We start from the raw sequence: 22,751 nt of genomic DNA on the forward strand, positions 1-22,751 counted from the left end.
CACTGAACCACTTCTCCCTTATTTTATGCCTCATAAAGCAAGGAAACTAGAAAATATCATTTATGCACCTACTTTGTATTCTGGGGGTATCCTTGCTCCAAATCCAAAGGCTGGGAACATTTTGTCACTGGAAAAGATTAAAAAAATATGAGTTCCCACAGAGAAATGCATTTTGTTACAATAAACATTTATTCTTCTGTAAGCATTCATCAAAAATGCAAAGCAGCACAACAGTATAGAATTGGTTTTGAGGTCAAGAACGTTACATGACAGACTGGAAGGGTATTGGATCAGAGAAGGAGAGGTGTGTGTTTACCAGATGGGGGAGTGATATGGGAGATTTTTTGGGGGAACTGCTGTTATTTTTGGGAAGTTAAAATCATTTGGAGAATACTGAAGGACCAAGATATCTTGCACTTCTCCCACAGATGCAGTAACAGGTCTGTATTACCCACTCTTCTGCACTGCCTGGCTGCAGGATGAGGGTGAGTTGTCTTAAAAGCCTGTAACACCAGATTTATTTAATGTGCTCCCCCAGCTCAGAAAATGGGTGTAGTGAAGAGATGACTCTATAATTAGAAGTGTTTGCAGATTTGGGTTCTTACAGTAGTCCAGGTGCTAAAGAGACTTCCCAAAATATCTGAAAAGGGGCAAGTTCATGCCCCCAAACCTGCAGGTTCTATAAAGTTTTCCACCTGCATCTTTAGTAGTTCCACTAAAACATGAGATTATTTCAATTAGGCATAGGTTGACTGATAACCTAGCAAATGCTGTGGCATGGTCAACTGGCTTTCAAACACTGTAGTGAGGTTGTTCCACCCCAGTTAGATCTGTAGATACAAAAATTCCTGATTCAGAGAACCTGGAAACTTCAAGGCTGTTAATATCCTTCCAGAAACGCAATAATGTCTCACACAGCCCACGTGCTGTCAAGCTGCCTCTTCCCAGATGGCAAAGTGGAAAATAACAAGCTGTAAGGAATGTCTCGTCCCTGAGTCAGCACAGCACTTGGTCACACACTTGAGGTTAAGAATTCACCCAAACATATGCTCAACTCTAAACACATCCTGAAGGCCTGCTGAAGTCACTGAACTGGACTCCAGTGCTCTGAGGAATCAAACCCCCCACAGGTTAGTCCCGTTCTGTTTACAGGGTTTCAGTGCCCTTGGAAATGTTACATTCCTACTACCATTATTGGCACCTTCAAAAATTCCGAAGAGAGGCTAGCAGCTTTTTTTGTGTATTTTCTTTGTGTATTATAGTTCAAGACTTCGCCACTCCAAGTATCAAGTGAGTAATTCATTTCCCAGACATACTCAAGATAATAGCACCCATTAAAGCTGCTGTGCCATTCTGTTTGGCATAGGCTGTGAGAGGCACCATGATATTTCCAATACAAGCTAAAGAAAAATGGAAGGGCTTAAAAGGAAGCAGAAACAAGTCCCCCCCTGAAGTTAGATTTTCCACCATGAGAAATATTCAGCAGCTCATTGGGAAACAATGATGACTGTAATCTGATGGCTTAGTTCTCACAATTGTTGCTCTGCTACAAAATGTAGTTGCCGCATAAATCTTGGGAGCACAATTCTGTGTACCATATGTTACACCGTGTGACAATGAATCTTGGAAAGGAGGACTAACATCATTTGCATGGTAATGAAACATTTTTTCCAAGAGATGTCAGAAAAGAAGTAGCTGCTGACATTTGATGCTAACCACCTGCTGATAGCCTTCTCTTTGATTAAACACTCCTGGAAGCGGGGAAGCCCTTATAAATAGAGGCAGAGAATTCAGGCACACACTTAGAAAGCAAGAAATAAGAAGCCATTAGAAAAAAAATCTTGTTTTACATCAATGATTACGCATAGTTGGATTAGAAAAATCAAACCCTGTGGAGCTGCAAGTTAATTGATTTTGGGCAAGAGCAAACAAAGACTAAAAAAGAACCTTACTTAGGTAGAACATAAGTGTCTATGTTCAATAAAAAAAAAAAAAAAACCGCTGATGTTGGTAGCAATTACACAACCTGGGAGATGCCTAAACCCCTACAGTGCCTGCATTTGTATTGCAATGTTTTTCGAGTGTAAACAAGTGTGGGCACCTCCACCTTCTGCTCTGCAGCAGCTCAGAGACAGCACTAAGTGATACCTCCAGCAACCTGGATTCTCCTTCTGGTGGCAAGACTCCCAACATTCCCAGTCACACAGCGGCACAGCTCCCACTGTTGTTCTGCACCCAGAAGACCTTATGACCACAGTCAGGACACCTGCCTTAATGTCTGAATCTCCCATATCTCCTTTTTAAGCAAGTGCTAGTTACTGCTGCCATTGCCTTGTGAAAGAGTAAAGCTTGGTCATGTACACCCTCAAGATGGGATTCCATGTGGCTGGTTTTTAGAGGGAAGTGCAAGAACTCTAGAGAGGAGGGATATCCTGGGGTCTGCTCCTGTGCTTGGTGCTTTCTCTTGCCTCACTCAGAATAGCTCCACAGTCTCCCCTGGAAGCTCCTCATTTTCCAGAATTCAGGTACATACCTCTGGTATTCTGATTCAAGCTGCTGGGACTAAGGGATTAACTTTCATGTGCTCCTGGAGCTTGATCTTTAGGGTAAGAAGGGAGTCTTTTGATTATTGCTCATTACATCCCTTGCATAAAAAAGATAATCATGTTATTCCCTGACCACATTTCAAAATCTGTGGCTGACAGCTTTCAGAACAAAATAAATTTTTAATGTAAGCAATACTTTTCCTTCTATCACACAAACCAAGGTGTTTAGCTAATATAAAGGTCTTGCTCTTTATTAAGGATGCAGTTTAATGAGTTAGTGATATTTTACAAAGTAACCCTTTCTAGTCTTCCCATCCACCCCCTCACTTTGTCATATGAGAAAAAATCCAGCAGCTGAGCCTGTTGCCCTCATTCTGCTTATCCTGCACTACTGAGACACAGCAGGGAAACAGTGGCCCAGAAGGGCAGCCAAGGACTCTTATGCTTCTGGGACAATCCCTTATGGTATAGAGGTGTGACAGAGCTGCTCTACCAGACCCAGGGCTACCATGGCAGCTTGCAGCAGAAAGCAGAGCAGCTTCCCAGCTTCTGGAAGCTATGTCAAGGGTTAGGCCAACCAGGAACTAAAACTACAGTCAGAAAATGAAAAGAAGGTTTCTTTCTGCCTCAAGGGTGAATTGCATGCATCAGAGACTCCAGCCCTATTTCCTAATCTGGCATTTCAGTAAGAAAGGGATCTGCTCTAATGACTTCTTTTCTCCTTTTCTCTTTTCTTTTCTTTTCTTTTCTTCTTTTCTTTTCTTTTCTTTCTTTTTTCTTTTCTTTTTTCTTTTCATCTTCCTCTCCTCTCCTCTCCTCTCCTCTCCTCTCCTCTCCTCTCCTCTCCTCTCCTCTCCTCTCCTCTCCTCTCTCTGAATTCATTCAAAAGAATAAAAGCAATAAAATGGTTTTCTTTTCCTTTGTGTTGCTGCTTGGGCATTTGGGCTTCATTTATACCAGGAGATAGGCCTGGGACCCTGGCAGAAGCACTGGGACGTGACTATAGACATGGTCTATTAGCACCATTCCTGGCACGCTGCTGGCCCCTGCCAACCGGCAGCCCCCAGAGACTTCTCAGGGACAGTGCTGGGGACAACTGTGCTTGTCACTGCTCCCAAATGGCAGTTTGGGTATCACCAGTTTGTGCTGTGAGGAAGAAAGCTGAGATACAAGGACATGGACAGCGTCATGTCCTTGGCCTCAGGGGCCTCAGGACACATCAGGATCTTTGACTTGTTTTTTTTAACCTTGGCACATACAAGGAAACTGCCTGCACTGTCCTGCTGGAGACAGATCGCTAAAGGGACAGGAGAACAACACAGTAGAGGGAAAACAAGCTGGTTCTATAAAACCTGACTTTTACAAAATCTAGTAAGAAAAAGAGGATCATGGCTTGGCAGAATCTTCACAAAATTACTCTGTCACATCTACTTCACATTTTATGTTGTTCTTTGGTTTACATAGGATCCCTTGAAAATTAAAACTTGTCATAATTTTTAAAAAGCTGAAGTACTTGAAGTGAAGATCAAAAAAGCCAAAGGACAGGACTTTGAATTCTATATCTGGTTATATAAGGGCCGTGAGTAGTCATGCAAGCATAGATGTATGTGGCTTCTGAAACTTTCTTACAGCCAAACAGGCATGTATTACTGAAAGATACCAAAACTGAGCAGATCTAGGTTATACCCTAAAGGTAAAATCAGGGAGAGGGTTCAGTGTTCATGTTGGTAAATGTAAATTAATGCACACAGAAAGGAATTGTCAGGACTCCAAGACTGCAGTCTTCTAAACAGAAATACAACCAGTTAGAGAAAAATCCCAGAGTTACACTGCAGCTATAACATAGCACATGGCGGAAAATAAATTCTCAAAATATCCTATATTATCCTTTTGGAACATTGCTCAGTTTTAGTCACCTATCCTTCAAGCTATCTAGTGGAAAGAGGGGAAGTACAACGACAAATCAACGTGTTAATAGGAGCAGAGAGGCGAGAGATTTCAGTGAGCTGTGCTGCACAGGAGAAGAGATGAATAGAGGAAATATAAGGTTTTGTAAATTAGTAAGTCATACAGATAATAATACCTTTTTCTGTTTCACTAGAAAGCCTAGCGTTACTAGAAGGTAAGAAATACGTTAAAGATATGGAGACAAAATGAAGAACATTTCAAAATCTTGCCTTATTAACCACTGGTGCCCTCTGACATGTAGTATCATTGAAACCTGGAGTTCAGCTTTATTCTGGGAAGGATTTGCTATTCCTAGGAGGAGAATTCAGCTACAAGTATTCCACTGGGTGAAATTAATGACTTGGATGTTAGAGAGTCTTTCGCAACTTCTTCTGAAGCTGCTGGCATAGAAGATGCTGGAGATAGAGCTAGATATTCACTGTGTGGCAATACCTGTATTCAGAAAGGAAAACAAGAGCTGCCAGAACTATGTTCTTCAAAAACCAGTTCCTTTTTAAAATCTAAATTGGGTATCTGAATTCTTATTTTTATGGAGTAAATGTAGGGTGAAAAAAGGCCTGAGTCATTCTATATGCCATTTATTCATTCTGAAAGATGAACTTCTAGGTAGCCACTTATACAGGTTGTTTGGGACTCCTTTTACTGATGCTCATGTAAGCCCTTTGGTATGTAGCTATAGATGTGCTTACCTTTAAGCTTATGAAGTCAATGCAGCAATTTGTACGGATGCAACTGAACTGACCTTGGAGAGCCTCAGTATGAAAACCTGCTCACTTTATGCTGGAGCAGCAGTAGTAGTGGTAGTAATGTTGCAGTGAAAGAGGGAAATGAAAGAAACATGGGGTGGGGGGAGTGGGGCAAAAGACAATAAGAACCCATTTTTGGTTTCAAATGACCAAGACTCTTAAATTTACAGCTCTTTGAAATTCTTGTAAGGAATATACCTGACTTGAATCCCTGGATATTAAGCTGTCACTTGTAATTTTGGTTTTGGATCAGATCAGAATTACCAGGCAGTTATTTTTCAAGTGCTATGCTGAACGTGGCAAAATCAATTACTGTGCTTTTCATTTTCAATTCCAATCTTAAAAGAATAAACCGTGACACCGCCCTGCTCTATATACTTTTCCTGCGATAAAATCAGAGACTTTTCCTCTGTTAGAAAGAAGTTTCAAATTGCAAAAATAGAAGGGGAGTGTCTGTTACATAGGTAATTGAAAAAAGTGTGAATGTGAGGAGGGGGAAAAGGAAGGGGAGGGAGCAAGTGCAGAGGACGAGGGAAATGAGAGAAGGGAAAGGGAAAAGGAAAAGAAAAAGGAGACAACAGCAAATGCCACAAAGAAAATAGAGTTATCTCTAAACTCAATTAAAATTGTAATCTTTCATGTTCAGGGAGTGAACTGGAAGAATGTGAGCTGAATTAAGTGTTTCTTTTCTAAAGCGTATGAATGAATCATGTTCCTAAGTGTATTATTTAGTACTTATCTGAGAAGGGCTTGATGCCAGTAAATTCTGAATCATAACAGCTTACAGGGATTAGCAGCAGTTCCAAAGAAAATACAGAAGTCATTTGAAATATTTAAACATTTTCAGTTCCTGCTTTGCAAGCAGAGCTAGGTAAACAAAGGACATTATCTGTATGATCGAATATGGCTAAATAAAACTGTTTCAGTGGCAGGGACCAGAGCCCACCCATTTTACCCCTTGAACACCTTCACAGCCCCCTATATTCCTCCAGGATGGGCCAGGGGTAGAGCTGGGCTGTGGTCCAGCTCTCAGCCTGCCTCAGTCAGAGTCAGAGAGACCACAGGAGTTCAGCAGCAGCAGGGTTTTCTTCCCATAATCTGTATTTTTCTCTCAGGGATGGCTACACTGTCACCACATATTCACTGTGTGGTTGTGCCTGGTTCGATACAACCACATCTCTGGTTTTGGCCAGGTTACTGTTCATTTAATCAAACCTGCACTGTACCTGACAAGGCTTGGCATCTAGTCCATAATGCACAGTGATTTTTAATGGAGCAGCAGGAACGATTACCATATGTCTTGGTTACAAAAGAGAGCTGGGAGCATGCAGATCAATGGTAAATCACTGCAACAGCTACATTGTTTGGTCTGTCGCAGAGATGCTACACAATCATGTGCAAAATCCTGACATCAAAATTAACTTGCTATCTTTAATTACGGCTTTTAGTCACCTTAGGGGAGCTGGAATCCGCTGAATACTGAGAAATAGATACGGTCATGTAATTGGGTTTCAAGAATATGAGGGAAATGCCTGCTTCACCTGCGAGGGAAATAATTAATGAAGCAGGGGAATACAAATTCCCCGAAGCTAACAACCGAAAGGCATCAACTCATGAAATAACTAACAAAGCCAAGTGCAAGTACAACTTCCCCTTGTTAACATTAAAAGAATTGCAAAAGAAGTTCTGCAGGATAAAAATATCAAGTGAACTCAGAAATTCCTGGACTGGGGAAAAGCAAATACCCACTGAAAAAAAGAAAAGTCACTAGAGCTGGGGGAGGAGGGAGGACTAGGTTAAGCAAAAAGAAGCAGCAGTGAGATATATCACTTGCTAGAAGGATAGCCTAATAAAATGGCATACTCAGGAAGGTGAGACAAAATGTCAAGCTTCCCTGCAAGATGACAAATAAATTGCAATGACCTGATTTCTACCTACATGAATGACCCAGTTCAGTAAAATGTATCTTGAAAAATAAATGGGACTTTGTAACTCGGAATAAACTTGGGAAAGGGATGCTGCAAGAGGCTACAGTGAGTTATATTTAACTTTTCAAATCCAGGCAGTTTCCAGACAGTCCTATGTATTTTAAAGGGTTGCACATATGTCCTTGTACCTTCCAAAACCTTAACTCTATAGTGAATCAGCATATCTGTGGGATCATCTATGGAAAAGTGTACCATGACTGAAAAGGTCATTCTCACACAGACTGTAATCTCAGATGTTTAAAACTTGACATGGCTTGAAGACAACAGTGCAGGCAGCAGGCTGGATCCATCACATAAGGTGAAGATTGTGAAGAACCCCAAACCGAGCAGCAGAGGGGCCCTGCCCTCTTAAAACACGTGTGGCTTTCAAGTTTCAGGGCGCACTGCTCTAAGCAACCACAAGAACAAAAGCTTTGCTACATATGCATACAATTTTGTCCTTTTTTTTAGAAATCACAGTGGAAAGGATTGGTCAGAAACCTTCCTCTGGAACAATTTTCTATCAGAAAATACCTGTCTATAAGGGGTGCGCTGGGAAGAGGGGAATACAGGGCTATGTTGGCATATGTATGCAGAGAGGTGCTTGGAGAGGAATTTCTCATCAAATTCTCTCAAGACAACAAATGAACTTTCTAGGATGAGCAGGATAAGACTGTTACAGATATTATATTGTGATTTACTGTGACCAAGTGAGCTGTCGATACAATTTTACCAAAATCGAAATGACATTAAGTCAAAATGAAGAACGCTATCAAAACAAGTTAGAGCAAAATTGTAAGTGAAATATACTGATGACTAAACATTCAGCGAGGCATCACTGAATAGGCAGGAGGAAATGGGCTACTACCCTCTGTTCATCTTATGATTTGGAATCTCTGATCAAGGTTGATTTCACAATAATTTGTAGGGGATAGTAAGATACTAAGTGGAACCTAGTTCACAAGACTTGTCTAGCTTTAACTGAGAGCAATTTGGCCCACAAACACCCTGTTAATGTTGACACAGGCAAAAAGTGTCCATGCTCTGTAAGGGAGGAAACTTCCATGAGAAGATTTAGAACATGGTGCTCATTTATGGATGGATGGGTTTCTAAATGGGAATAATTTGCTTCTCAGCTATATGCTACTATAATGGAGTGGATAACTAAAATAGTTACATCTTCATCAAGGTGAGGAAATTCATGCTTCTGAAATTGTGGAACTGGTTGTGTTGACTGTCGTCATATTTGGCATCAGTGAAAATGGGAAGATAAATTGCTATCTATTTATGTTTAATCACTTACTAATACTTATTTATTTGCACAGATGTCTAGTCTCTACAGCAGTAGGTGGTATGCAATTTCAAATAAAGTTTGTAGTGTTTTGTACTTCAAGTAATTCTCTTCAGAAAGAAATGCTGACAGTGAAATCTCAACGGTACCAGTCTGCGTAGTCCCAGGGAAGTGTCAACTACTGCACAGAACAAAGCTTTTTCTCAGAGGAGATTTCAAACGGAATTGAAAAATAGTAAAGACTGCATAGAAAAGCCCAGCAGAAGGTCCAGATTTTGATATATCTACCAGCTGACAACGCAGCAGAGGTTTCCAAAAAGCATGTGGAGGAAGCGGTTGTTTTGCTAAGAAGCTCGAGGGGACTGCTCGTGACTTTCTACTGATGTAGGAAGTGAGTTCCTGGAAGAAGAGTCAGCATAAAGAGGACACAAAGATGAAAACCTGGTAACGGAAAAGGCAGAGCTGTAAGAATTGACAGCATCTGCCCAGTTAAAGGGCCTGCAGATACATACTTATATATACACATATAGTTACAGATATGCAGATACACACACACGCGCGGATGTATGCATGTATGTACAAATGCAAAAGAAACTGTTACAAAGTCACCTTTCCAACACAGTTGTTGTACTAGACTGATTCTCCTGTACTGATTCTTGGGATAAAAGGTGGTGATTGTAGGAACACCTTTCTGGCAGCAGTCTGCAAATACGGGTTCTGGAAAGGCAAATACTAAACACATCTACGTATTTATTATGTAATTGTGCTAGCCTAGCTTCTCAACAGTTAAATCCAAGGATTTTCAATCTGGTTTGGTGATCAAAAGTATTAGTTATTCCTTTTTCCCAATGCAGTTCTAGTCATGGATTATCCAAACATTTCAGAAAGTTTACCGACACCTGAACTTATTGATAAGCATAAGCTACAAGATTTTTCTGTATAGGTTACTGTTTTTCTATTTTTCTTCTGTTGTATGTCTATGCAAATTTAGTCCTATTAAAGCACTAAATAAAAAGATTCATGCCTTTTCCTCCATGGTTTTTAAACTTGTTTAGATATGCTAATCAGCCTTTTTGCTTAACAGCCTCCAGAAAGGTTGTTTCTGTAATTAAAGTGATAAAGAGAGATGCTTAATAATTAAGCATATTTTTATTTATTGATCTGCATGAGTAGATTAAATTTTAATATCTATATCTCCACGTAGGGATTTAATGAAATATTCGGTGTCGCATATAGTGCCAGTTATTCTAGGCACCATTCTTTCGCCCCAGTTTTAATGAACTACTACTATAGTACTATCTCAGCCAAAGCAAGTTTCTGCTTTTCTCCTTGTGTCTGGCAAAATTACCTCAAGCTATTTAATTCAGATCCCTCCAGCCAAGGTAACCCTCTGAGTATGCATCCACAAACCCAGATGTAGCTTCAGGATGAATCACCTGTTAAGTAATACTTGGGGAAGAGGTTCTAATTAATAAAACAAACTGCAAGGTGTAAACTCTGGGGTCTCTTTTCCACCTAAAGTCTCAATCCAAACCACAGTATTTAAATATGTACTGATGTCTGTACTTGGGACCAATCGCACTGATTTATATAAGACTTCATAACATGCACTGCATTTTACATACCTTGTTCTCTTTCTCCTCGCTAACTGCCCTCTGCTGGGTACCTCAGGAAATGGGTTTCTGGGACAGATGGACCTTTCATCTGACAGTTTGACTGCTCTGAAGTGTTTTTCCTTCCTAGATCTACACTGAAAAGGATGAGCTGGACTGAGAACCCTGGTCTTTTTATTTTCTCCTTTCATTTTTTCCCTTCTTAATTTTCAAGTCCACCTTATTGCATGAGGGAAGGATGGTTTTATATACGGTTTTCAGTCAGAGTGAATGCACTCACGCAGGCCTAAAATACTGAAGAAGAAACCATAACGAGGAAGTTTTGCATCTAGCCAGCTATTGCTGCAATTCATTTTTTGTTTTTTGCAGAAGCTAATATGGAAACTCTGACTGACTTCAGAACTTTCATATCTTTTGTGGAATGTGGCTCAGTTTTTAAATTTTCACTCTTAAGTATTTTACAGAGCTCTACACATAAATAATTTCTGCATTTTGCAGGAATAATGTACTCCTTCCTCATCAGTGGCCTTTTTGGAGGTTGCTAGACAAGTGTGTTTTACACAAGCAGTTTATTTGTTAATATATGATCTCAGGGTGAATGTCAGTTTTAAGGAACTACCTGAGTATTTAGAGTTAAGGAGGCTATTTGCCCAAGTGAAAAAGGACATTAGTGTCAGGAAACAGAATTTATCTTCTGTGTGTTTCAATGGCTCTTGGAAATAAAAAATCTGCAGTATCTTTAAGAGTGAATAAACAGACACAGAGATTCAAAATAATTAAGAACTATTTTTTGCAATAGATTTTAAATACAAATACAATGAAGAACAATTCTATGACATAATTTTACAAAACTATATGGTCAACCACATGGAATCATGAGTTCAGTACATAGATCAGAACAGGGATGGCCCATCAAGAATGAGAAGTCCCACAAATATCCAATGCAACAAATTCTTAGAAGTATTTGATAAAATACATCTAACCTTTTTCTTTTTTAAGGTATGAGTATTGATCACACAAAATCTGATTCTCACACATTTGTGAGCCCTTTCTAAAAATCCAGTGAAGACCTCTGAATATATGCACAAATAGAAAACTATTTGTAATAAATAATCATAAAGATCATCCAGGTATATATGGGAGCCACTGAATATTTGGGGGTGGGGCAAACAATTAACACTAAAGTTCAAATTCAGTAAAACTCCTAACTCCATCTTAGTGCCATCTGTATTTCTCATAATACTTCAGTATTTGCTTCAGTCAGATTGAATTCAATGGGATTAGACAATAAGCTCTAGTGTCTTGCTGAATCAGAACACAGGTTTTAGTACAAAGATAACTGTTTAAGGTAATAAAATGAGATTCTTAATAAGCAGAAGAGAAAGGAAAGCTACTAACTGCAGAAATCAGATTTCAAACTGAGGAATAGATTTGCAAGTTCTGCCATGGGCTTCACTCACAGTATCATCATTAAAACTTGTAATAATGTAAGATCATTTAGGAAGTATTTCAGCCTTTAGCATTGTGTGCATCTAACAGCATTTATCCTTACAAACAAGCATTTATAGCCCCATTCCAGTCCTTTTTTCTTTGCCAGAGACAACTAGCACTGTGGAATGAAAGATGAGCTACACTCATGGCTAGTTGGTTGTATTCCAGCACTGGTAAAACAAATCATTACGATCAAAGGACCAGCCATTTTAATAAACTGTGTGTGCTGTTGTTATTGTGACTTAGGGCTTTGCTCTGCAGAGAGGGAAGCTGTAAAACTGCATAAAAGAGAAATCAATTTTTTTATTGCATGGTTAAGTGTTAACTGTACATATTATGCATATATATGTATACATAATACCCATGTATTACAGGTATAGCTATATATTTATACACACAGGAGTAAAACTCTAGTTGTGTGTATATCTGTGTGTGTGTGTCTAGGTATATAGCTTCAGGTACTTACATGAGAGGTTCACAGCACACCGGCACCTATCTATCTTGGGAAAAATACTTGTTTTATCTATAGATACTAGTCTTCATAGATGTTTCCAGATTATAATAATGCAGACAGACTTGCCAATGTGCACATATATGTGCTGAGGGCACATCCCAGTCCTATTTGGGTGCTGGTTCTTGCCCACACAAGGCAGCTGTATTGTACTGCGAGGCTCACGGGCACAGTCTCCCTGCTCTTATTCAGATGGTCCAACCTCCTGCAGAGGACGGGAGCTCCTCCCTGTCCGTGTGCCTCAGTTTCCTTTTGATGGAAGCCATGATGCGTGAAGGGGAAGGCAGAAGAGGTAGGTCAGGTCCCGACTTGCTGTCAGGACACGGCCAGACCTTATGCTGGGACACAGGGGAAAGGAAACATTCTCTAGATCCCCAGTTTAGCCATAGGCTTCTCTGGCTTAGAAAGCAGTGTTGTTCCATGCTGAGCAGGGAGCAGTTTTGTGACACAAATGAAGAAGTATTTGGGGAACAGTTGCCATGGAGAACAGGATAGCTTCAAAATTATTATTATAAAATGTACAGAGTTTCATGGCTTTTACAACATCAGATTCTGGTTCACAGGTCTCGTATTTCAACCGATGAATGATTTTGCCTTTCCTGATATCTGGGTATTCAACTAGCAAAGACACCAGCCATCCATCTTTTGAAAACAGCAATTTCTTGAAGGAGTCTCCACCAGGTTCCAAAACAAAAGGGTGGCCAAAACCGTTGTTCAGAGTTGGTGGAGATTATAAGTCCTACGCCAGCCACAGTGTCCAGAAAGCTAGGTATAACCTCATCTTCCTTAAGTACACTTGCTAATTAATTGTGCAAAACACGCAGAGGGAATATAAACACATTTGGTAGTGATCAACTGATTTTTCAGGATCCTGGCTAGGCTCATATTGCTGGTCATCAGAAACCACTTGATTTGACTTCTAATCCAGAGAACTCAATGCTGAAATTACTGGAGTAAAGAATAAATATGCAATTATACAGACGCAGGTCCTCTTAATATTAACACTTCAGTGCTCAATGATTTTTCGTCATTTTCATCTGTTTCTCTTTGCTACAAAAAGGTGGAGGTGGAGTAGACTTGCTCAATGTCAAGGTAAAATTACGCCAGTGATATAATCCTTTACATATAAAAAAGCTAGTGAAAAAGTTTAAATAGAAATTTATATTGCTCACAAATTTATATTGCTTCAGGAGGTCATCTTTAAACATTCATGAGTCATTTATCTTAAAACAAATTCTTCTCCACGGACCTGTCTCCTTATCTTACCAAATATTTTCAATAATAAGTTTTCAATGTTTTCCCATTCCCAGTGTTTCAAACAACATTTTAGAGCCTAATTCTTTAAAACTAATGAATGTTTCTCCTTCCTTTATGATCCATTGCTGCTGTTGCTAAGCCACTGATTATATCACATACAAACTTTATCTTCTCTCTTATGACAAATGTTGTTATAGTCTGAAAGAATTCCACCATATAGATAGAGTATTAAGTCTTTTGAGGAGGTGAACAGCTCTTCCATTTCCCATACTATTATCAGATTGGCCTGTGCCTACAGGACTGCAGCATTTCTACAATCAGGATAATAATCAAAGTCTATTTCTCATTCTCTGAATACTGCTGATGAAAGAATGAATCCTATTCTTTCACGCTTAACTATGCAGAACTGCACTATTCATTTAACTGTTTCAGGAATCTCTGAACCATACTGATAAATGGGCTTTTGGATGAGCCAGGATTATTCCACTGTATCAAAGGATGTGAGGCGGCATTTAATTTGGAGCATTAATTACCTAGGTATATGTTATGTTAGGCTGATATATACAGAAATCTGGATTATGAGAAGATTTGGCTTGATCGACAGAAGTAACTAGAGCGTATAAAAGCCAATTTTGGATTTTGAGTGTAATGCCTATACATGTTACTTGTCAATCCAATTCCTCCCAAATTACAAATCAATTTGAATGTTGCTAATTACAGAAGTATTTTAAGTAATAGCCATAGGCGTTTTTTTAACAAATATAAAAAAGCAGTCTTTTGGTATATCAGTGTAGCAAAAGTACTTAGCATTCAACAGCTGTGATACTGGAATGCAAAAAGCATTGCAAACAGCATATTTTACTTTATTCCAACTATTCTTTCATTTGATGTAAATACATTGATCCCAAGACCCAAAGAAAACCACTTCATTTCCCTTGGTTTGGGTTGAAATCAGCCAGTTCTGCCCATTAGAGATAATTGATGGGTACAAACTATAAAACTTCAGATAAGGGCACTGCCATCTTTGGAGGCTAACATTTCAATCTTACTACAGACATGCCCCTATGCGAATTACAACACTCTGACTCTAAACAGCCCTTAGGTTCAGCAGGTCCCTCTCTTTTCACTTCTGTCTCATCTTAACCTGGAAACAGAAATCTTACTCCAGTATACGAAGCACAACTGGGCTCACTGGAGCAGTTATGGATCTGTGCCACATTTCAGATTTTTAACTGAATTTGAAACTGTATATACAGAAGATTTGCTTTATAGGTAGTATATGCTCGTATGTCTCAAGGTGGCAACTAAACACAAAAAGAACACTGTAGATTAAGAACCTGCAGGTTATTTTGTGCAAAGGTTTGCTTCTTGTAATTTCTTTCCCTCTTTAGAGAAATTGTAAGTTTTCATTTCCAGTTTGCTGGATTCAAAATGTGCAAGTATAAAGAAAAGATCCTCACTTGACATTGTTATCAGAAAGCACTGACCATGTTGAATTAAATTGCCCATGGCAAGATATTTCTAGTGTCACTTGAGAGCATGTATAGGTCAAACACACGCCAGAAAGGTGACATTTCCCTGGGAAAAGAAATTCTGGCTTTTGTTCAGCCCTAGTCCGTAGCTCATACAACTTCAGTTGTGCTGATTAGCACGAATAGGCCTTTTCTGCAGCACAATAGAACTGAATGACGCTGATGGTTTCATTTTAAAAATGAATCGCCATTATTTTTTGTACTGATTGGAATATGCTATATTGAGAGGAGAATCCTGATTTGGGATTAATATCTCCAGATAGGAGGGCCCATGCCACTTAACTATTTCATTTTCTTAAAAAATACACCTTAACTGATAAAATAAAAAAATCTGCGTGTATAAACCAGCCCTTTTCATGTCTTTCTCTATTTTGAAGTATATTAATATACTGAATGATTGCTGGTAATTATTAAATTACGGGATAATCACTGAGGAATTATCAACTCATAATAAAATATTAATTTTCTCAGATTCACTGACTAAGTTTGACCGTCAAATTCTTACCGAATTTGTATCAGGCCAGTATTTTCCTCATTCTTATTTGATAAGACATTTCACTACCATGCAAATGGAAGTGCCTCTGAGCAGGCTAATTGGTATATGCAATATATAACATGGAAACCACAGTATTAAGTCACTCCACAATTTATACAGCAAGTATAATTCAAATTTGACTAAAAATACCATTGTTGTTTTTGAGATCTGACATTTACATATGGCAAAGTGGTGGGTGGATGTGTATTACATGTGAAAAGATTAGAAAGAATAATTGTGTAAGATATTATGCCTCACCAACAAAGAAAGAACATTTAAAGAAAATGCACTTGGTAATTAGATTAATAATGGGCAATTAATTGGATAGAAGCAGGCAGCCTACTTGAAAGCAACAAAAGTACATAATGTAATCAAAGCATATTTAGCCCAATTACCTGCATTTGTTTATTTATTTAAAGGCATGTTGTGTGCAAACATTAATGCTATCTTTTAATATTTATTTTAGAAGAGGTCAGGAGAACACTGCAAAAGACTACACATTTACTTCTAAGAACAGACATGGTCACTAAGCAGTTTAGGCAACTACAAATTCAGTTTCAAACACAAAATCTGGGAAACGTTTTTCTGTAGGATGGGACAGAACCAGACTCCCAAGTGTACCAGAAAGGAGGCAACCAGCATCTGCAAATTAGGCTTCAAGTTTTAACACAAATGAAACATCCACTCAAACATGCAATTTTGGCATGCGAATACAAAACTGAAACTTAACACACATATCTGCCAAACAGCCAAGAACCAAGCCTTTCATTACCCTGAAGCTAATCTTAACCCACTGTCACTCTGACAAGCGTGTTAAGGTAGACTAATCTTCCTGACATGCAGACATTCCTCTCATGTGACTAAACACGGAGTGACTGCAGCCGGCAGCAGGCAGCCATTGATTTCACACTGTGAAAACACTTTCTAAAGACAACTCCGTTATCAAATGTGGTTATTTACCTGTCATAATCTTGGCAAATCTCCCCAACAGCTACCAATGCTTTCAAGTACTCGTTGGGTTGATAGGGGTGGATGTAGTGCAGCGAGCAGCTGTTCCTAGGATCACCATTTGATGCGGTGAAATCTATAGCTACCTGGAAAAGGAAGAAAAGTTTATCTGTTGTGGAGCTCTTCTGGACAGAAGTATACCTACAGCAACCATGTATCTTTACCAGAAAGGGTTTTCTGCAGAGATTGCAGCCTTAAAGCAAAGGTTGATTTTACAGTGTACTTAATGAAATTTGAATTACGATAGTATTGATAAAGATGTCTAAAAGTAAACGACAGCTTATAAAATGAGATAATAAAACTAAAATGGCATTATTATTCTAAATGGAAAATTATTTTCTAATACAGATGAATCAAATTAACTGTCTCTAGGTTCTCACACTTAATTAAATTATTCCAGCTCAGATATGTTCAAGACATAAAAGCTGTGCAGCAAAAATGTCCTGAGAGAGTTAGAAGTCCTACTAAAACTATAAATTAAAACTACAGTTAGGAACATTTCTTAGCTGGTTTAGACCTTACTGTGGCTGTAGTAATAGTAGTGGATACTGCCTGTCTGGTATTTCTTATCTTCAAAACATATAAGCATTTAATAATTAACTCCCTCAGTTTCCTAGATGATAGGAAGATTAAAAGTGAGCTGCAGGCTAAAACTAAAACTTGAATCCTGCAAAGATTTTTGTGTTGAAAGGGCTTAGAGAAGATTGTAAGAAGCATTCAATGCAAAAGCAAATAGTAATGAATCCTCTTAAAAATAATTTCTCCATTTTAAAATGCTCTCTATAGTTCTCACTGAATATATATTCTCGCATGCATCTTCCTGTGATATGACTGTCGTGGACCAGAAAGCCTTCATCTGAATTTCTGATGCTGCTTCCTAGGAATTCCTAAAAGGAGCAAAAAGAAAACCAAAGGCTCTCATAAAGGGAACGAAGCCATTTATAAACTTCCTTATGATTTTTGTCCAATGACCCCTTCCTCCAAAAAAGCTAACTCTTGGCTGAAGAAAAATATTTTTCATGGGGCTTCAGTTAGCTGGAAATCCTTTCATCGCCTTGAGCAACCATGAACCCCGCCCTGCATCTCACCACATTTCAGTCAGGAGATATGAGCTTGATTTAGATTGCAAATAAAGTAATCTTTTCACCTCTGCTTCCCTGATCTCTGTTCATACACTGAAGCAGTGAGTCTGTTTTCTACATAAATCTTTTTTCTGAAAATGACAGCTTGATTTAACTTGAATAAATTAATGGGATACATCTCATGTTCTCACTCGCATGCATGTATGTAATGGAGGAAGAAAGAAACACCAGTGGTTTGTGAAACCTAAGGTAAAGTCATAGATACTTGTATAGATTAGCTTAGTTTTGGGACATGGATTTTTTAAAAAAATCTTTGCCAAGCTGTGCATATGTTCTTAAAAAGATGCATATTTTCTCTGATATTAATTCAGCTTCAGTTTTTTGTTCTGATTATAGCAACTGCAAAAATTTCACTGTATGATACGGAAACAGAGGGCATTCTTGTAAAATTGTTAAAAGTGGGTGTTTTCACTGATAACCTGAAAACAGACATTAATGAGGCTGGAGTGACACACCAGACAGAACTGGACAAATCTTCCTTTGTGTCTGTTAGCCCTGGCTAAATGCTTTTTAACTAAAACCAAAACCACACAGCAGGAATAAGCAGTAGGTTTCATGAGGTTGGAAAAATATCTGTGGCTGGTGTTCAGGAAAGAAAAACCCCTCCTCAAAACAAGCTTCTTTTTTGGAAATGGTCCTTGTAGTAGAGATCTGCTGATAAGCAAAAAATATAAGCTTCTATGGTGAAGCCTTCATGAAAATTTGTACTCGGATGCACTTTACTTGACTTCGATCCAAATCTCTGATTCCTGAGGGGAGGACTTTTAAGAAAGGTGTTTGCTTTTATTTGCCAAAATTCCAAAATATCAACGCAGAGCTCTGCTCTTTTAGCGTTACCTGGCAGTACCAGGATCTTGTGCAAATTAGTAGAATCAGGATTCGTAAAACTAACACATCACAGAAACTAGGCCAATATCACAATGGAGCTAATCTTGCGGGCAGCAAGTAGGAATATTTCTTACAGCATATGTGCGTTCGATTTTTATCAGTGTGTCTTTAAATGTATCTATTCAAATGTACCAGTCATCTTCTCACAGCTAAATAAGAACACAACATAGCAATAACTACACTCTTAGTACTCTTTTTTTCCTCAGCCTTGTAAAAGGGCGATTTTCATTGCACTGAAAACATCCTACATAGCCTGAACCTCCTGCTTGATCTGTCAGCAACGAATCAGCCTGTCCAATATTGTGACCTGCCTAAGAGAGAATCTGTCCAATATATCTTTCTATTACAGTTCATTTTATGCATGTTACACATCCTTTCTGCTGTATTTCCTAAAGTGATGAAAATGTCTTCTGACTACAGACCCATTTGCACTGCCAACTTCTGAACCTTTCTTCTGCAGCAGGGAACATGGTCTGATAAGAGATACAGCGTTTTGCAATAAGCCATGCATAGAAAAAGCAGGTTGGAATCAGCACTATTGATCTCTATAGATGAAAGCTTCTTAATAAATGGTTTTAAAGTAAAGGAAAAGTTTACCTTCGTTTTTTCAGAGACATTCTTTCCAACTACAAACTATGTTCCTACAATAGATGTACAAAGTATCCCAAGAACACGCAGCATGATGTTACCAAAGCCTTCATTAGTGCCTTAAATTATCAGGTACATCATACTACAGCTTTTTGTTATCAAATGTATGCTTAGCATCGCCTTTTCCCTCCCTCAGCAAGTGCCCTTTCAAATTGCAGTTGTATCGTACTGCCTGTACACAGCATGAGCTCGACAGAAATGTCATTAGTATTAAGACAACAACAATACATGCACCAGGAGAGTTTCAAATAATTCCAGATCCATTCCAGTTAAAATAAAATGGAAATCTGGGAAGGTGGAAGGAACAGGCGTCCTCTGTTTCAGTGGTCTGAATTAACCAGGACTGTGTGAAAAGGAGATTACATGATGTGTGCAGAAAACGAGGGAGCATTGAATATCTCCCCTGTAGGCAGCATCCTTTTGCTTCAGTGCCCACTGGAGAATCTCTAATACATGTCTGGAAACAGCAACACGTCCCACAAGCAGTCACCACAGGAGGGAGTACAATATGCAACCAGTCAGCTTGTTAGGATATTTAAGTAGAACCATTATGCATGAACAGAGCTATGGGCACAGAGACATCCACAACGGCTTCCCCCCGGGTTCATGTAGGTTGAAAATTGATAGTGATGAGTTTACACAATTCTGCAGCTGGTGGATTTACCATTGAGGTCAGCAGTAATTTAGGGATCTCTGTGCTTACCAGTGTAATGGATCTTTAATTTCCTTTATGTCCTCACTGCCTGTCCTTGCAGATGAATTTACCTAAGGTTCCTATTATCAATCGTTTTGTTTCGTTTCAGCAAAATGAGATATTAAAATAGTAAAATACAATAGAAGCAATACTTTCCATTCTAGCACATTTTAACACAGCGGTTTTCAACTTGTGGTTCATAGCCCACTAATGGGAAATCTGCGACAAGCAAGTAAAAGGCAAGCAAATTGCCACAACCCTTCAGCGTGCTATGTAAGGACTTGCTCTTCCATTGGAAAACATTTAGGAGGAATCAAAAAGAGTTTGAAAAACACAGCTGTAACATAATAATATGTATATCCCTAGACGCTTTCTAATGGTTACAGTGCTCCTGTGCTTGTGCTAGAGTTGTGGGAAATGCATATTAACCAGTCTTTGCATGTGCTTAAGCACCTGTCCTGATTTACAAAAGGCTTTTATGTACTACTTTAAGACACTACTGTCTTTCTGCTAATGACCTTGAATACATTTAGTAATTGAGTTCTTTCAGTCATATTTTTAGGGAACAAATGTCAGGAGACGTAAATTAAAGGGGTTTTGAGGGATCGGTGAGTTTCAGGTTTAGAGAAGAAATGGGCATTCCAGGCATGTGGGGATACCAGAAGAAGAAAACAGGTGAAGGCAGAAAGGTGATTACACAGGATGCTTTGCTTGAGAGGAGACAACCATAAAGATTTTTGTCCACTACAGTAGGTATTTCCTTCAAAACCAGAGACAGAGTCCTCAGTTTTGGGTGTTATCCAATGAGTTTGCGAGGTGTACTGGCCAAGTGGATGTTTTACACCTCAAAATCTGATTTATGCACAAGAAGACAATCCACTACTGACTATAGCTGTTGCTGGAACTTTTTGTTGGGATGAAAAAAATCTTTTTTTTTTGTTAAATCTTTTTGGAAAATGAAGGCTTGTCTAGAAAAAGTGGAATGAAACATATCAGTAGCATCCAATGTCTGATACTTGATAACTGGGAGCAGAAAGAGGGTAGGGTGCTACAGGAAAAGATCTCCAGAAAACTATTACCTTTGAGCATTAGACTTTACCCCTGTAACTAGCATGAAATTAGAAGTCACATAAACCAGACTGGAACTCTGCCACAATCTGTATTCCTATGGGAAATATATCTATATTACTGTGGTTTATCTCCTAGATTCAAATTACAAAAACCAACCAACCAACCAAAATAAACCACACACACACAAAAACAACAACAAAAAACCAACCAACCAACAACAAACAAAAAGCCCACAACAGCAAGAAAAAACCACCAAACTAAAAAGCCCAAAAGCACACAGCATTAAATGTTTTGAAAATATTATTATTTGGAAATGCAAAATATTGTATTTCTGTTTATGGAGAGCTCTGCAAATCATTTTATCCCTTGTTCCTTGAACGGAATAGCTTCTGAATTTGCTCTAAATTACAACCGCGTCTCCCTGCAGTGCCATCTTACTGTTGGTAGCTACAGCTGAGGTATGAAACATCATCATCCACCCCGGACTGACAGAGGGAGGTCCCTGGCTGGACTGTCTCTCTGCTCTTTTTGTATGGCACCATTATGGGGGAAACAATTTGCTTGAATGGAGGACTCATTCTGGAAGGGAAGACTGGCCCATAGGATTGATGAACAGGCCATTTAATATTCAAGTAGTTAAAGGCAGATAAGATTAAATCCCCCTTGGGACACAGGGAATTTATTTGAAATTGTTGTGAACAAACTGAGGCTTAAAAGCCAAAGCCAGTCAGCCAGTTAGGGTTAGGGTTAGGGTTTAGCTTAGGGTTAGGGTTTAGGGTTAGGGTTACAGTTAGGGTTTAGGGTTTAGGGTTAGGGTTAGGGTTAGGGTTTAGGGTTTAGGGTTAGGGTTTTTTACATTTACATAAACTGGTTTATTACATTTTGCAAGAAGACCTTAATAATTTACCAAGGAATGGCATGTGAGAATAATTTCTCTGTGAAAGTAATGAATCAATATCTAAGGGGATTCCCTTTCTTTAAACTACTTAGAGAAGTAAGACACTTACTGTAAATTGTATTTGGCAGCCTCCCATGATATAATCTAAGAAAGAATGCATCTTGTGGATCTGCAGACAAGAAAGCAAGACATTCAAATCAGTTGCGTACTGCTCAAACATCAGAAAACTGCCTGGAAAAAGTAAATTGGAAGGTGGGAAAGGATCAACTGAAAATAAGGTAAAGGAAGAAAGTATTAAATATAGTTTGAGGCAGAATCAAAAATATAAACAGAGAAAATATCAAAATTCTAAAATTACAGAAAGCAAAATTCACATCAAAAGTAGAACCAAGCTCTGCTTCTTCTCAGTGGGAAGCCAGTAGAAATTTTGCTATTTGTTTAGGAGGAACAAGAGCAATTTTGTAGAAATGATGGAAGGATTAGAAGGGAAACACCCAAGAGGCCAAGATGTAAGAGTTTAGTACTGCCTACTCCATTGTACAACAGCAGGGATAGTACAAGAGAAATGAAAGAGGAGAGTTTGGGACAGTCAGATTACTTTTGGGATTCAATTTATCATCTTTTACTTTTTTGTAATAGATCAGTTTCCATCATCATTCTACAGGCAGTTCCACTTTTTTGTCTACACTTTCAATCACCATTAAAATATATCGCTGAGAGCTTAGTAAAGAAACAGCCAAAGAACAAAAGACATATTCACCTTGCACTGGTTGAGGATGACTATGCCTGAGTTCTTGTAATTCTTCTTCTTTGCTTTGTACTTGGGGTTAATGCATTCCCATTGTACCTGTGAAAAACAGCAGTCACTGCTTGAAGGGAAATTTATATACAAATTGAATAATTAACAAAAACGGCACTGCCTGATTTCCACGGCTGACTGAATCC

At 38.7% G+C, this 22,751-nt stretch overlaps 1 protein-coding gene across 1 annotated transcript in view; it reads right to left on the reverse strand.

Moving 5' to 3' along the window:
• The window catches only part of CPNE4 (copine 4), a 202,272-nt gene that overhangs the window by 25,203 nt on the left and 154,318 nt on the right, over positions 1–22,751 (reverse strand). Inside the window, exons 8-11 of the mRNA XM_065627509.1 lie at positions 22,567–22,653; positions 21,916–21,975; positions 16,418–16,551; positions 73–127 (exon numbers count right to left, since the gene is read on the reverse strand). Of these exons, the coding sequence (XP_065483581.1) occupies positions 73–127; positions 16,418–16,551; positions 21,916–21,975; positions 22,567–22,653 (336 nt within the window). The remainder of the gene's footprint in view (positions 1–72; positions 128–16,417; positions 16,552–21,915; positions 21,976–22,566; positions 22,654–22,751) is intronic.

The sequence above is a fragment of the Caloenas nicobarica genome, chromosome 2 (genome assembly GCF_036013445.1).
Source record: "Caloenas nicobarica isolate bCalNic1 chromosome 2, bCalNic1.hap1, whole genome shotgun sequence".
Taxonomy (NCBI): Eukaryota; Metazoa; Chordata; class Aves; order Columbiformes; family Columbidae; genus Caloenas; species Caloenas nicobarica.